The sequence below is a fragment of the Schistocerca serialis genome, chromosome 12 (assembly GCF_023864345.2).
Source record: "Schistocerca serialis cubense isolate TAMUIC-IGC-003099 chromosome 12, iqSchSeri2.2, whole genome shotgun sequence".
Classification (NCBI taxonomy): Eukaryota; Metazoa; Arthropoda; class Insecta; order Orthoptera; family Acrididae; genus Schistocerca; species Schistocerca serialis.
This window is the reverse complement of record NC_064649.1, coordinates 145215073-145228604: the sequence shown is the minus strand read 5'-3', so window position 1 is coordinate 145228604 and position 13532 is coordinate 145215073. Positions and strand designations below refer to the sequence as shown.

General features: G+C 40.7%; 1 protein-coding gene across 1 annotated transcript in view; it reads right to left on the bottom strand.

Moving 5' to 3' along the window:
• The window catches only part of LOC126428008 (molybdenum cofactor sulfurase 3), a 184122-nt gene that overhangs the window by 100436 nt on the left and 70154 nt on the right, over positions 1 to 13532 (bottom strand). Inside the window, exons 6-7 of the mRNA XM_050089890.1 lie at positions 9605 to 9890; positions 6946 to 7062 (exon numbers count right to left, since the gene is read on the bottom strand). Coding sequence (XP_049945847.1) covers positions 6946 to 7062; positions 9605 to 9890 — 403 coding nt within the window. The remainder of the gene's footprint in view (positions 1 to 6945; positions 7063 to 9604; positions 9891 to 13532) is intronic.

The following is a 13532-nucleotide window of genomic DNA, read 5'->3' as shown; positions in this document are numbered from 1 at the left end:
AAAGTTGATACAGACAAAATGAACTCAGGATGAAAACATTATCCTATTTGGTGAGGAAGAAAGCACCAGCTACTTCACAGCCAGCAGCGCAGTTATGTAATGGCAAGGCCACAGCGACACGGTATTCATTTACCACTTGCAATGTTCAAGGAGAGCTCAGTTGAACGCTCGTGGGATTTTAACCACAGGCACAGCTGGAAGCCCGACAAGATTTTATTAATTCATACTGCTGTGACACTGTGTATTCATACAGCTCTGCTGTAATTTGTGCACAACAGTTTATGTGGACACAACCACCAACCACCTGTACACCCAAAATGAATGGCCGTCAGAAAACTATGACCGAGAGATGAGTTGACCACCCGTAGGCTAAACACGCAACTGCACACAGCGTACTTGACTCTAATGGTCCCACACACTCCCTTCCCCCACCCCCAAACACAAAGCCACTCTAAGTTACACAGCAGTTCATATAGCGGACATCTAAATCAGAGATAGGCACAACAAAAAGACTGTCCCAATATAAGCTCTTGGCCAACAAGGCCTTTGTCAAAAAAAAAAAAACACGCACACACACACACACACACACACACACACACACACACACACACACACACACACACACACAATGGCAGCCTCTGGCAGCTGAAGCCACACTGCAAGCAACAGCAGCAGTGCATGAGGTGGAGAGATAGTAGGGCAGCTACGAGGTTAGGTTGAGGCCAGGAGGGTTACGGGAACGTAGGACATATTGCAGGGAGAGTTCCCACCTGCGCAATTCAGAAAAGCTGGTGTTGGTGGGAAAGATCCATATGGCAAAGGCTGTGATGCAGTCACTGAAATGTAGGATGTCGTGTTGTACAACATGCTCAGCAACAGGGTGGTCCACTCGTTTCTCGGCCACAGTTTGTCGGTAGCCATTCGTGCGGACAGACCGCTTGTTGGTTGTCATGCCCACATAGAATGCAGCACAGTGGTTGCAGCTTAGCTTCTAGATTACATGAGTGATTTCACAGGTAGCCCTGCCTTTGATGGGATAGATGATGTTTGTGAATGGACTGGAGGTGGGAGGATGTATGGGACACATCTTACATCTAGGCGTATCACCGGAATATGAGCCATGAGGTAAGGGGTTAGGAGCAGGGGTTTTGTAGGGATGGACGAAGATGTTGTATAGGTTTGGTGGGCTGAGGAATCCCGCTGTGGGAGGGGTGGGAATGGTAGTGGGCAAGACATTTCTCATTTCAGGGCATGATGAGAGGTATCTACATCTACATCTACATCTACACTCCGCAAGCCACCTGACAATGTGTGGTGGAGGGTACTTTGAGTACCTCTATTGGTTCTCCCTTCTATTCCAGTCTAGTATCATTTGTGGAAAGAAAGATTGTCAGTATGCCTTTGTGTGGGCTCTAATCTCTCTGATTTTATCCTCATGGTCTCTTCACGAGGTATACGTAGGAGGGAACAATATACTGTTTGATTCCTCGGTGAAGGTATGTTCTCGAAACTTCAACAAAAGCCCGTACCGAGCTACTGAGTGTCTCTCTTCCAGAGTTTCCCACTGGAGTCTTTTTTTTTTTTTTTTTTTTGTGGTTTTAGGGCGCAAAACTTCTATGGTCATTAGCGCCCAGCCCGTGACATAGAAAACAGGAAAAAAACGAAATTTAAAATCAGCAGCAATGGGAACAAAATCATAAAATTTGAGTAACTAAAGGCAGAAGGAATGCTTAAAAATCCACTATAGAAAGGGGTTGGTTGTCCCCCAAAAAAAAGCTTCAAATGACTGACGTCATTTCACTGTCACTAATAAACTGTAGAACGCGGTCAGCTGAGCGCGTGTCATCTGCTAAAATCGACGATAGATCAGGCGATAGCTGTAGACGGGAGCGTAACGGATTAAAATAGGGGCATTCAATTAAAAGGTGTCTGACCGTCCACAGCTGAGAGCAGTGGGGACAGAGTGGGGGAGGATCACCGCTTAAAAGATGTCGATGACTAAAAAGACAGTGCCCTATCCGGAGTCGAGCTAAAATTACCTCCTCCCGACGACGCGTTCGGGAGGAAGAGGTCCAAGCGCAAGGAAGGGCTTTCACTTCCCGCAATTTATTGTGGGGAAGTGTTGACCAATGCGCATGCCATAAATGAGCAGCTTGGCGGCATAAAACGCTCCGTAGATCGGTAAACGGAAGAGACTGAATAGCTGGCCGAGGAAGAGAGACTGCAGCCTTGGCCGCTATATCGGCCGCCTCATTTCCACAGATACCAGCGTGTCCCGGGAGCCAGAGGAACGCCACTGAGACGCCCCCCAGGTGGAGCAAGCGCAGACAGTCCTGAATCCGGTGGACCAGAGGGTGCATAGGGTAAAGAGCTTGGAGACTGAGGAGAGAGCTGAGAGAATCTGAGCAGATTACGTACTGTATCCGCTGATGGCGGCGGATGTAGTGGACAGCCTGGAGAACAGCGTAAAGCTCCGCAGTATAAACCGAACACTGGTCGGGAAGCCGAAAGTTATTTGGGGTGTCGCCAACAATATAGGCACTCCCTACACCTAACGATGTTTTCGAGCCATCGGTGTAAATAAATGTGGCATCCGTCATTTGTGCACATAGAGCAGCAAATGCCCGACGGTAAACAAGTGTAGGGGTACCATCCTTGGGAAATTGACATAGGTCTCTGAGCAAGTTGATCCGGGGACGGAGCCAAGGCGGTGCTGTACCCCAAGTTGTCAAGAAGGTTTTAGGAAAGCGGAAGGAAAGAGAATGGAGCAGTTGACGGAAGCGGACTCCCGGGGGTAGTAGGGAGGAGGAGCGGCCTGCATACCCGACATCAAAGGAGGCGTCGAAAAAAAGGTCATGCGCTGGATTAGCAGGCAAAGCCACTGGAGTCTATCTGTCATCTCCGTAATGCTTTCACCATTACTAAATGATACTGTAACAAAGCACGCTGCTCTCTGTTGGATCTTCTCTATCTCTTCTATCAACCCTATCTGGTACGGATCACACACTGGTGAAACACCACCCAGGACTGGAGCAACTGAATTACATTCTCCGCCAGGGTTTTGACTACCTCTCGCCATGCCCTGAAATGAGAATTGCCCTGCCCACTTTACTTTAACTTTAACTTTACTTTACTTTCCTTTTCTTCCCTTCCCTTCCCTTCCCCCCCACAATGGTATTCCGCTGTCCACCAAACCTACACAATAAACTCGTCCATCCTTACAAAACCCCTGATCCCATCCCTTACCTCATGGCTCATATTCCTATAATAGATTTAGATGCAAGACCTGTCCTGTACATCCTCTCACCACCACCTACTCCAGTCCAGTCACAAACATCACCTATCCCATCAAAGGCAGGGCTACCTATGAAACCAATCATGTAATCTACAAGCTAAGCTGCAGCCACTGTGCTGCATTCTATGTGGGCACGACAACTGACAAGCTGTCTGACCGCACGAAAAGCCACCGACAAACTGTGGCCGAGAAACAAGTGGACCACCCTCTTGCTGAGCACGCTGCCCCACACGCCATCCCTCATTTCAATGACTGCTTCACAGCCTGTGCCATATGGATCCTTCCCACCAACACCACCTTTTCTGAATTATGCAAGTGGGAGCTCTCCCTGCAACATATCCAATGTTTCCATAACCCACATGACCTCAACCTTCGTTAGTCATTTTTCTCACCTGTTTAACCCATTTCCTGTTCCCATTCCAGCATTACACAGCCCTCAGTCCACTAATGCACCTAGTATTTTTACCTCTCTCCTTTTCCACTACCCCTCCCCCCACCTCTCCCCTGCCCTCTGTCAAAACTCCTGACTGTACCTAGCTGCCCTCTGCTATCCCTCCCACTCCCCGTCCCAGCCTTCTCTTTACTGCCACCCAATTCCCACTCCCATCATGAACTGCTGCTATTACATTTAGTGTGACTTCAGTTGCCAGAGCCTGCAGTCACCATTTTTCCTATCTGTGACTCAGCATCTCCGCTATGTGGTGATTACCAACTTTCCTTTTCATAATATTGTTACATTCCATCCTGGATTTTCCATTGTTTGATTACACAACACTTCCTTTGGTCCCATAATCATCTTAGTCTCAATCTCTGACAGCCCTGTCAAATGCTATTTTTCCACACACTTTCAAATTTAAAACATCAGTATTTGTTGCCCCCCCCCCCCCCCCCCCCACCACCACCACCACTTAAACAGACCTACTTTTATTCTTCTTTCTATGTGTAGCTACTGCTATTTCTGCAATGAACAACTTTAAAATGGTGATAGCCTCCCAAACGAATTTATTCTATAGATATTCAGCACCTTTTACACATCTAAATGTTACATTACAGAGTTGTTGTTGATGTTGTGGTCTTCAATCTGAAGATGCAGCTCTGTGAGCCATTCTATCCTGTGCAAGCATCATCATCTCCAAATAACTACTGCAGCGTACATCCCTCTGAATCTGCTTGTTGTATTCAACTCTTGGTCTCCCTTTACTATTTTCGCCTCCAACACTTGTCTCTAACACTAAATTAGTGCTCCCTTGACACTTCAGAATGTGTCCTATCAACTGAACCCTTCTTTTAGTCAATTTGTACCATAAATTTCTTGTCTCCCCAGTTTTATTAATTATCTCCTCATTAGTTATGTGATCCACTCATCTAATCTTCAGCACTGTTCTGTAGCACCACAATTCAAAAGTTTCTATTCTCTTTTTGTCTAAACAGTTTATTGTTCAGGTTTCACTTTCGCACATGGCGACATTCCAGACAAATACCATCAGAAAAGACTTCCTAACACTTAAATCTCCATTTGATGTTAACAAATTTCCCTTCTTCAAAAACAATTTTCTTGTCACTCCTAGCCTACATTTCATACCCTCTCTACTTTGGCCATCATCAGTTACTTTGCTGCCCAAACAGGAAAAACTCATCTTCTACCTTAAGTGTCTCATTTCCTAATTTAATTCCCACAGCATCATCCAATTTAATCCAACTACATTCCATGACCCTTGTTTTTCTTTTTTTTTTTTTTTTTTTTTTTTTTTTTTTTTTTTTTTTTTTAACTTACAGCCTCCTTTCAAGACACTGGCCATTTCATTCAACTGCTGTTCCAAGTCCCTTGCTGTCTCTGACAGAATTACAATGTTGCAGCAAAACTCAAAAGTTTTTATTCCTTCTCCCTGAACTTTAGTTCCTACTCCAAAAATTTATTTTCTTTCCTTTACTGCTTGCTCAATGTACAATATGAATAACACTGGGGATAATCTAAAACCATGTCTCACGTCCTTCTCCACCACTGCTTTCCTTTCATGCCCCCTAAATCTCAAAACTGCTGTCTGGTTTCCATACAAGTTGTAAAAAGCCTTCACTCCCTATATTTTACACTTGCTACCTTCAGAATTTCAAAGAGAGTATTCTACTTAATACTTTCAAACACTTTCTCTAAGACTGTAAATGCTATAAATATAGATTTGCCTTTTCTTAACCTATCTTGTAAGAGAAGTCGTTGGGTTAGAATTGCCTCATGTGTTCCTACCTTTCTCCAGACTCCAAACTGATCTCCCATGACCTTGAATCCTACCAGGAATTCTAGTTAGTATTTTGCTACCATGATTCATTAAACTGACAGTTCAGTAATTTTCACAACTGTCAGCAACTGCTTTCTTTGGAATTGGAATTATTACATTATTCTTGAAGTCTGAGGATATTTCGCCTACTCATACCATCTTGCACAGCAGACAGAATAGTTTAGTCATAGCTGTCTCTCCCAAGGCTACCAGTAGTTCAGACAGAATGTCATCTATCCCCAGGGCCTTGTTTCAACATATGTCCTTCACGGCTCTGTCAAATTCTTCTCGCAGTTATCATATCTTCATCTAGGTCATCTTCCCTGTCTACAACATTGCCTTCAACTCAATCTCTCTTGTGTAGACTCCTCTATACTCCTTCCACCTTTCAGCTTTCCCTTCTTTGCTTAGGAATGGTTTTCCATCTGAGTTTTTGATATTTATGCACCTGCTTCTCTTTTCCCCAAAGGCCACTTTAAATTTCCTGTAGGTGGTATATATATTATCGCTTGTGAAATATGCTTCTAAATCTTTATATTTGTCCTCTAGCCATTTCTGCTTAGCCATTTTGCATTTTCTGTCAATCCCGTTGTTTTTGACATTTGTAGTCCCTTTTGCTGCTTCATTTGCTCCATTTCATATTTTCTCCATGCATCAATTACATTCAATATCTCTTGTGCTACCCAAGGATTTCTACAAGGTCTCATCTTTCTACCTGTTTGGTCCTCTTGCTGGCTTCACTGTTACATCTCTTACAGCTACCCAGTCCTCTTCTACTCCATTCCTTTCCACTTTCTTGTCAATCATTCCCCAATACTCTCACTTAAACTCTCAAGCACCTCTGGTTCTTTCATTTTTCAGGTCTCATCTCCTTTGTTTCCTACCATTCTGCAATGTCTTCAGTTTTTAATCTACTGTTCATAACCAATGAATTGTGGACAGAGGCCACATCTGTGTGTGGAAATGTCTTATAATTTAAAATATGGCTACAGAATCTGTGTATTGACATCATATAATCAATCTGAAACCTTCCAGTGCCTCCAGGGCTCTTCCATATATACAACCTTCTTTCATAGTTCTTAAACCGAGTGCCACCGATTATTAAAATATCCTCTGTGCAAAATTTTACCAGGTGGATTCCTCTTCCATTCCTTTCCCCCAGTCCATATTCAACTACTATTTTTCTTTCTCCTCTTTTTTTCTACTAGCAAATTCCAGTCCCCATCATAATTAAATTTTCACCTCCATTCACTATCTCAATAATTTCTTTTATCTCATCATATGTTATAGTACTAAGTAATAAAGCTACATGTGACAGAAGTTCAAGAAAAAGTATACAACAAAGTTTTGCGAAAGTTGGTAGTACTGACGTCATACCTGGAAATGTTTTCTGACATCATCTGAAGAGAGCTTGAGATGCACCTGACATGCCCCTGGATTGCAAAAGCATCCTGTCCTAAGCTGAATGTTGTGCAGATTTGCCATGTTGAGTACCTGTAACACAATAAGCAATGTGCCAATGAGAAGCTATCAGCTGTCTTACATAACATGTTTATTTGTTGCAAGTGAAGAGTATGTTATATTTATGAAATCCAAGCTCTGTTATTTTAAATCTGCAAGAGTCTTCGGTCTACATTGAAGTCATGTAGAAATAATCATAAATGACTTCTGTTTTATCATCATACCATATTTTCCTAACAAGAAAAAAATATGTATTTGTGTTAATAAAAAATTAAGATGCCCCAAATGTACGAAACTGCCGAAAACAAACAATGGTGCAAATGAGTCTCTTAAAGGAAACATTACTTTTTACCCAACCAATGAATAAAATTACATAAATACAGACTTTTCTGCTACTAAATACTAATCAAGCCACTACAATGGGCACATAAAAAATAAGCCCTTTTCTCAATACCAGCAAACATCTGCAAGTATATGACTACCGTCAAACGGGGTGATTTTGGACGGTTTTGTCGTTATGTTGATTGTAACTTTCGTATATATTGTTAGATTAAATTGATTGTTATGGAAGTGGTAGGGTATATGTGTAACAAATAAAATATCCCAGAACCAGAAAGTGTATGTGTAGGTATATTTACCTGAGGCAGTTAAATAAAGTGTCCGAAGTCACCCCATGGATTGGGGTGATTTCGGACATGTGTTTTTTAAATCTCTGTCCGAAGTTACAGTATACAGAGGGCGAATTTGGACAGTTACTGCCTTTTTTAAAAATTCTACATGTTTTTTATTTGATTTTGGTGACATTTCACACATTTTAAGGCAGCTCTTTGTTACAAATAAGTGATATGGAATGATATAATTAATTTTATATATTACAGATAAGTTTTTATTTTGCAATAATTTAAATAAACAGTCTCTTTGTTCACTTCTGCACGCGCTCATTCAATATTTTCGCTCAAGCGAATGGAAAGATCTTCTGACTGTCGCTCGAGGAATAAATGCACCCATTCTTCTTCTGGCAAATTATTACGAAATTTCTTCTCCTTTCAGCTAGATTTATCAAGGTAGACTTTAACTAAATATCTAATACCCAATTTAGTGAAGGGAAATCTCCAATGTGCAGCCCTCAAGATACCTTGCTTCAACATTTCTTCTTCTTCTTCTTCTTCTTCTTCTTCTTCTTCTTCTTCTTTATTTAGCACTGGCTGTCCTCCCATTTTTTTCAGATGTGCTTCCTGCACTTTATTTTGCAGGGTTGATTTAGGTATACCATACAAATCAAACACTTTTCTGTACGATAATTTACCACTCTGAATATCACGAACAGCTTAAGTTCTTGGCTTTGTCCAAAATCACCCCACACAGTACACAGGTTTGCAAAAACCGTCATTATTTTATAACCTTGCACAAGAATCTCGACAAACTTGTACAGAAATTTTCTCAATGCTGTTAGCTACTGAGCACATCGACAATTACGGTTACAGTAACTCCCCACTCAGCGCAACAATAGAAAGTTTCCACTTTATGATAATGCATGGATTTTTAACACTGAGACTGTTCATCAATTATTAACCAAGGGAAACAATTGATGCAAAATAAAAGTTGTGGAAAGCGATAAATGCAATCTTGCGCTTAAAATAACTGGCGCACAGATGTTAATTAAGTAACTCTATTTCTATGCAGTAACAAAGAGCAAATAAGCCATACTGTCCGAATTCACCCCGGTGTCCAAAATCACCCCGTTTGACGGTACTCTGCAATTCACACTTCAGTGTTTGGCAAAATCACTTTAAGGCTATTACACACTCAAGTGACAAGAGGGAAAAATGTACACCTAAATCTTTCCATTTGAACTCTCATTTCTCTTATTTTATTACTATGACCATTTCTCCCAGTGTTGTAGGGAGCCAACAAAATGTTTACACATTCAAAGAAGAAAGTTGGTGATAGAAATTTCATAAAAATATCTTGTCACAATCAGAAATGCCTGTGTTTTCATGGTTGCCACTCTTAATCTTGTATCTTATCTGCCACACTCCCTCCCCTATTTCACGATAACACAAAATGAGTACTGGTCGAATAAGAAGGATGATCGATTCTTTTCATGGAATTGAGACGTCAGAATTAGGAATATGCCAAGCCCATTCTTCAATAAAACTGTCCCTGTTATTAATGAGAAATAAAACCAATACTTTTAGGAATAAAGCACAAGAAGTAGCAATAAAAGACACTTTTTATTCTCTTTATGAGTACTTTAATGAAAACATGCTTCTTATTTTTGTTACTTTCTCCAACATGTTCCTCATATCAGACAGAGGACATATGCAACTATTATTATCAATGGTTGGGATCCTGAAATTGGTAGCAAAAATAAATACTGAAGTCAGTTTAATCAAACTTTAGTTTTGAAATGACCACAAAATTGTGTAGCGACTGTTGCACAGTGACCTATTCAGTTTCTTTTTCCTTTTTAAATTCTACACTTTCTCGAAAACAAATTACTAAAACACTCTCGTGGCAAAATTTGTACACAAAAAATAATGAAAGAAACAAAATTAATCCAATCTTCCTTCACCTCGACAAAACCGACGAATTCCCCTGTAGGCCGCAGCAGATTAAAGTTGACGACCGCTCCCTGGGTCTCGACGCTGCTATAGTCTGTGTCTCCGTACAAGACGGCCACCGGTGCTCCATTTGCATGGTGCAAGCGCAAGAGGTGGTAAAATACCCGACGAGCCAACGAGAGCGAATGGCGTGCCGCCGAGGCGCCTCCGCAGCCTCCCGGGACGAGGCGCTCCGCTGCTTCCAGGCCGTGACGCACTGCTACGATTGACAGGAATGGCAGAGTACCGTCTTCAAACCTAGTTTTTACCATAGGAATGAGAATTCTCATAACTGATATTTTGAGAAAATGATGTTTAAATTAAAGAAAATTTGTTTTAGTAGTCTTCTAGGATATTATTACCAACACTTCAGATATATTTCCAGATGTTACACAAAACAAAGAAATGTTTGAGCTGTCTTAGACACTGAGAAATAATTTTCTATCCTACAAGATCCACAAACTGTAATCTCACAGTGTGGATTTCCTAGAAAAGTAGTATTGTTCTCTCTCTTTGTTAATTAAGTACAATGTAAAAGTGTTTGATATCTAATAACTCTTGACATCCAGAGCTGTTCACGTGTGTGTGTGTGTGTGTGTGTGTGTGTGTGTGTGTGTGTTTGTGTGTGCGCGTGTCATACATATGACTCATTTGGATGTCCTCACAAATTTTCCAGGCAGAGGATGGGGGCAAAACTGTTAAATTTCCAATTTTGGCATAAATGAGTTGGTCACTTGGTGGTAAGAATTATATTTTATAGGTAACACAAAAAGCTTATTATATTTCAGTGAACTGATCGCCATTCAGTTGAATAAAAACTCTGTATTCTTGATTCTACGATCAACGGGGAGGTTGTAAATGCCCCCTGTTGTGCCTATGCTGACAGAATAAACAAGAAAAACTTGGCAGTTCCCACCCATCAACTCAAACTGTATGTCCAGATGCTCAACATACAAGAATAGGTATATTTAAAAGAAAACAAGTTCAGGCAGATAAAATCAGGTACACTGTAAAGGAAGTTATATAGCGCACTTGCACAGAGGTGCTATTAGTCAGCAGAAGAATTTATGAAAGACTGACTGATAACTTGAGTTGTATCAAACTTGTTACTTATCCCACTAAGTAAATATAGCTATTTATTACTAGAAGCTGTGCCCGATATGTGATGGTATGTGCAGGTGTCTCGTACCAATACCTCTGGGAAAAAAAGTGTTAAAATAATGTACTAACGCACCTAAATTTCAAAAAAACGTTCACCGGTAGGTGACAGTACCATATCCTCTTTTTTATACAAATCAAGCGCTGTCTAGAAACGTATTTTTATTGTCACATAATTCTTTATTAGCATAAAAATTATGAGAACTACAATGTAAATTTCTGATATGTCTCCTGTATATAAACCAGTTAGTTTGTAACTGTATCTCATGAGAAAAATAAACTATGAAGGTTGTACACACAAGTGTATTTACAATGTAAGTAAAGCTGACCTCAATCCAAAAGCTGGTATGAACACCACAGTACTTTATAAGTCCCAGGCCTTTTAGAGCTGGCATGGTATTGCCTTTCTCCAAGCTCTGAACTGTTGAACAGGACCTACAGTTTAACACGGACTCTGGAACACAGTGCAATTCGGCCTCTGACATGTCGACAAACTCTGTCAGAGGTGACAGCAGTTGGAAGTGACAATCAGAACCATAAAACTGACTGGGAATCGAACCTGAGCATTTGGATCCAAATTCTGGCACTTCATCACCGAGCTACTGATTCACATCCAGAAAATTAAAAACAGTGAAGACTGAAGAATTAAAGCTCTCTATTGATCTTGCACAGTCATAGGGTTTTTCAGTCAAGTGAGTGTCTTAGTGGATATACGTACGGATGTACTGTTTGCAGATGTATAAAAAAAGAAACCACAGAAAAACGAAGAGGACACACAGAAATATATGTTCAAATTTAATAAATGAATTAATTAATAGACAAACATACATTTCTTAACTTTTATTGGTACTTCTCTTAAGATACAATTTTCTGTACCAGAGTAGGCTCGCTCAGTACTGGAAAGTTCTTTAAATTTATACTGGACCATCAGCAAGCCTTTAACAGATTTGAGATTCAACCAGTTCCAGTCACCAATCCACTGTGTTGTAATGAGTAAAAATTGCTTTCTGAATTTGCCTTGTGCCTTGATATACTGAAAAAGTATTCTGCAAGTTGTAATGATTCTGAATGACAATCAACAGGCTTACTTTCACAAAAATACTTGGCCCTTTTTTTTATAAAAGAGCAATAGAATGAAAATAGTTGCAAATATAATTTTATTATGGGCAAATTTGCAAAAAAGGAGGACAATGCAAAAATCTGCCAGGACTCCGAACAAAGAGATAAAAAGGAGGACACGTCCAGATTTATCCGGACGTCTGTATGATCCAGCTCTTCCACTGAATGCCTTTACAGTGTGTGCCATGGCTTCACTCCAGTGTGTTAGTCAGAAGAATGAGATTTTAACATGACCCACTGATGTAGAGCACTTCTTTCTACATCACAGCATATTCTATTAAGTTTGGGCCAATGCAGCTAGGGAAAAGCAAGTCTGTTTAGCAAAAAGATCACGGATGTTGTCAAGGTCAAAAGGATGCGACAGGACTACCTTCATCGCCACATTTCATTAGGTGAAAAATACATATCGGCTAATTCTCGCACATCTTTGGGCAGGATTGTTACATTTCAGTCTTGTGGGAGCACTTTCTTCTGTTGCCTTATGGATGCAAGGAGAGCAGTTCTCCAGTCTCCTGGACATAATCTGAAACGGACATTTTGCCAAACCTATACTGTGGACCTAACTGTTATTTTTAAACAAACTTTTGATTTGTTCGGTTCCTAGTAGCTTAATTTTAAATTGGTACTGCAATGAAGAAAATCACTATGGTAGGCAAATTGGAGACTTTCGGGCATTTATTTAGTGACCAGTTTCTTGCTATCCAACATAGCAGGGCAAGCTGAGGTAACAAAAATGGCTGATATGCTGATTTTGGTCTCCTGGAGGCTTTCCCATGTGGACAGATATGAGCTGGAGAGGGAAATACTGACTGCTTCTCAGACAACACACAAATAATGTACAAGTGGATGCACTTGTGACAAGACTGTACTTCACACGTTTTCTGTTTTCTGAGATAATTTCAATCAAATCAGTGAGACAGGAACACATTTAAGAAATTCTCTGTTTTCTAATCATTGTGACATCAGCTCTCATTCTGATAACTCTTGTACCCCTACTCGAGCCAACACCCTTTCCATTACGATAACACCGGTTTCCGTCACACTACCAAAGTTAAGCACCATCCGTTGCTGGGATACTTAACTTAAAAGGGAACTGTAACTATGGATTTACAGATGGTATGCTTAATGATATCAAATAAGTGCACATTCACGTGGTGCATGAACTTGTAAAATATTTCTCTGCTCTTTGAATTGTCTCCTTTTGCTAGCTTTAAGAGACGTAACTGCCACTAAGAGCTTCTGGCAGTGCCTGGTAAGTCCAGAAAAGTACATTGAGAGAAGTGTCAATATACAGTACTGTTAACATTTCACATCTTCCGACAACTGACTGATGCAGAAAAAGTCTTAAAGGTATCCTGAGCTTGTCAGAGGTCAGTCAGTGGACTCACTATGAGTAGCCATTGTACAGGGGTGGGAAGCAATGTACCGAGTATAATTCTCATTGTGAAATATGGGCACCATTCAGTCATACACAAGAGCAGTACTCAGAGTATGAATATACTAATGATAAAGTAATTGTTTGTAGCCTACTCATGTCTGCTTTCCAGAAAGTTTTGGCTCCTCTGCCTGGGAATCCATCACAGCTTCAGAAGTGTAACAGTCAGTTTCTGAAGATGGTGCTGG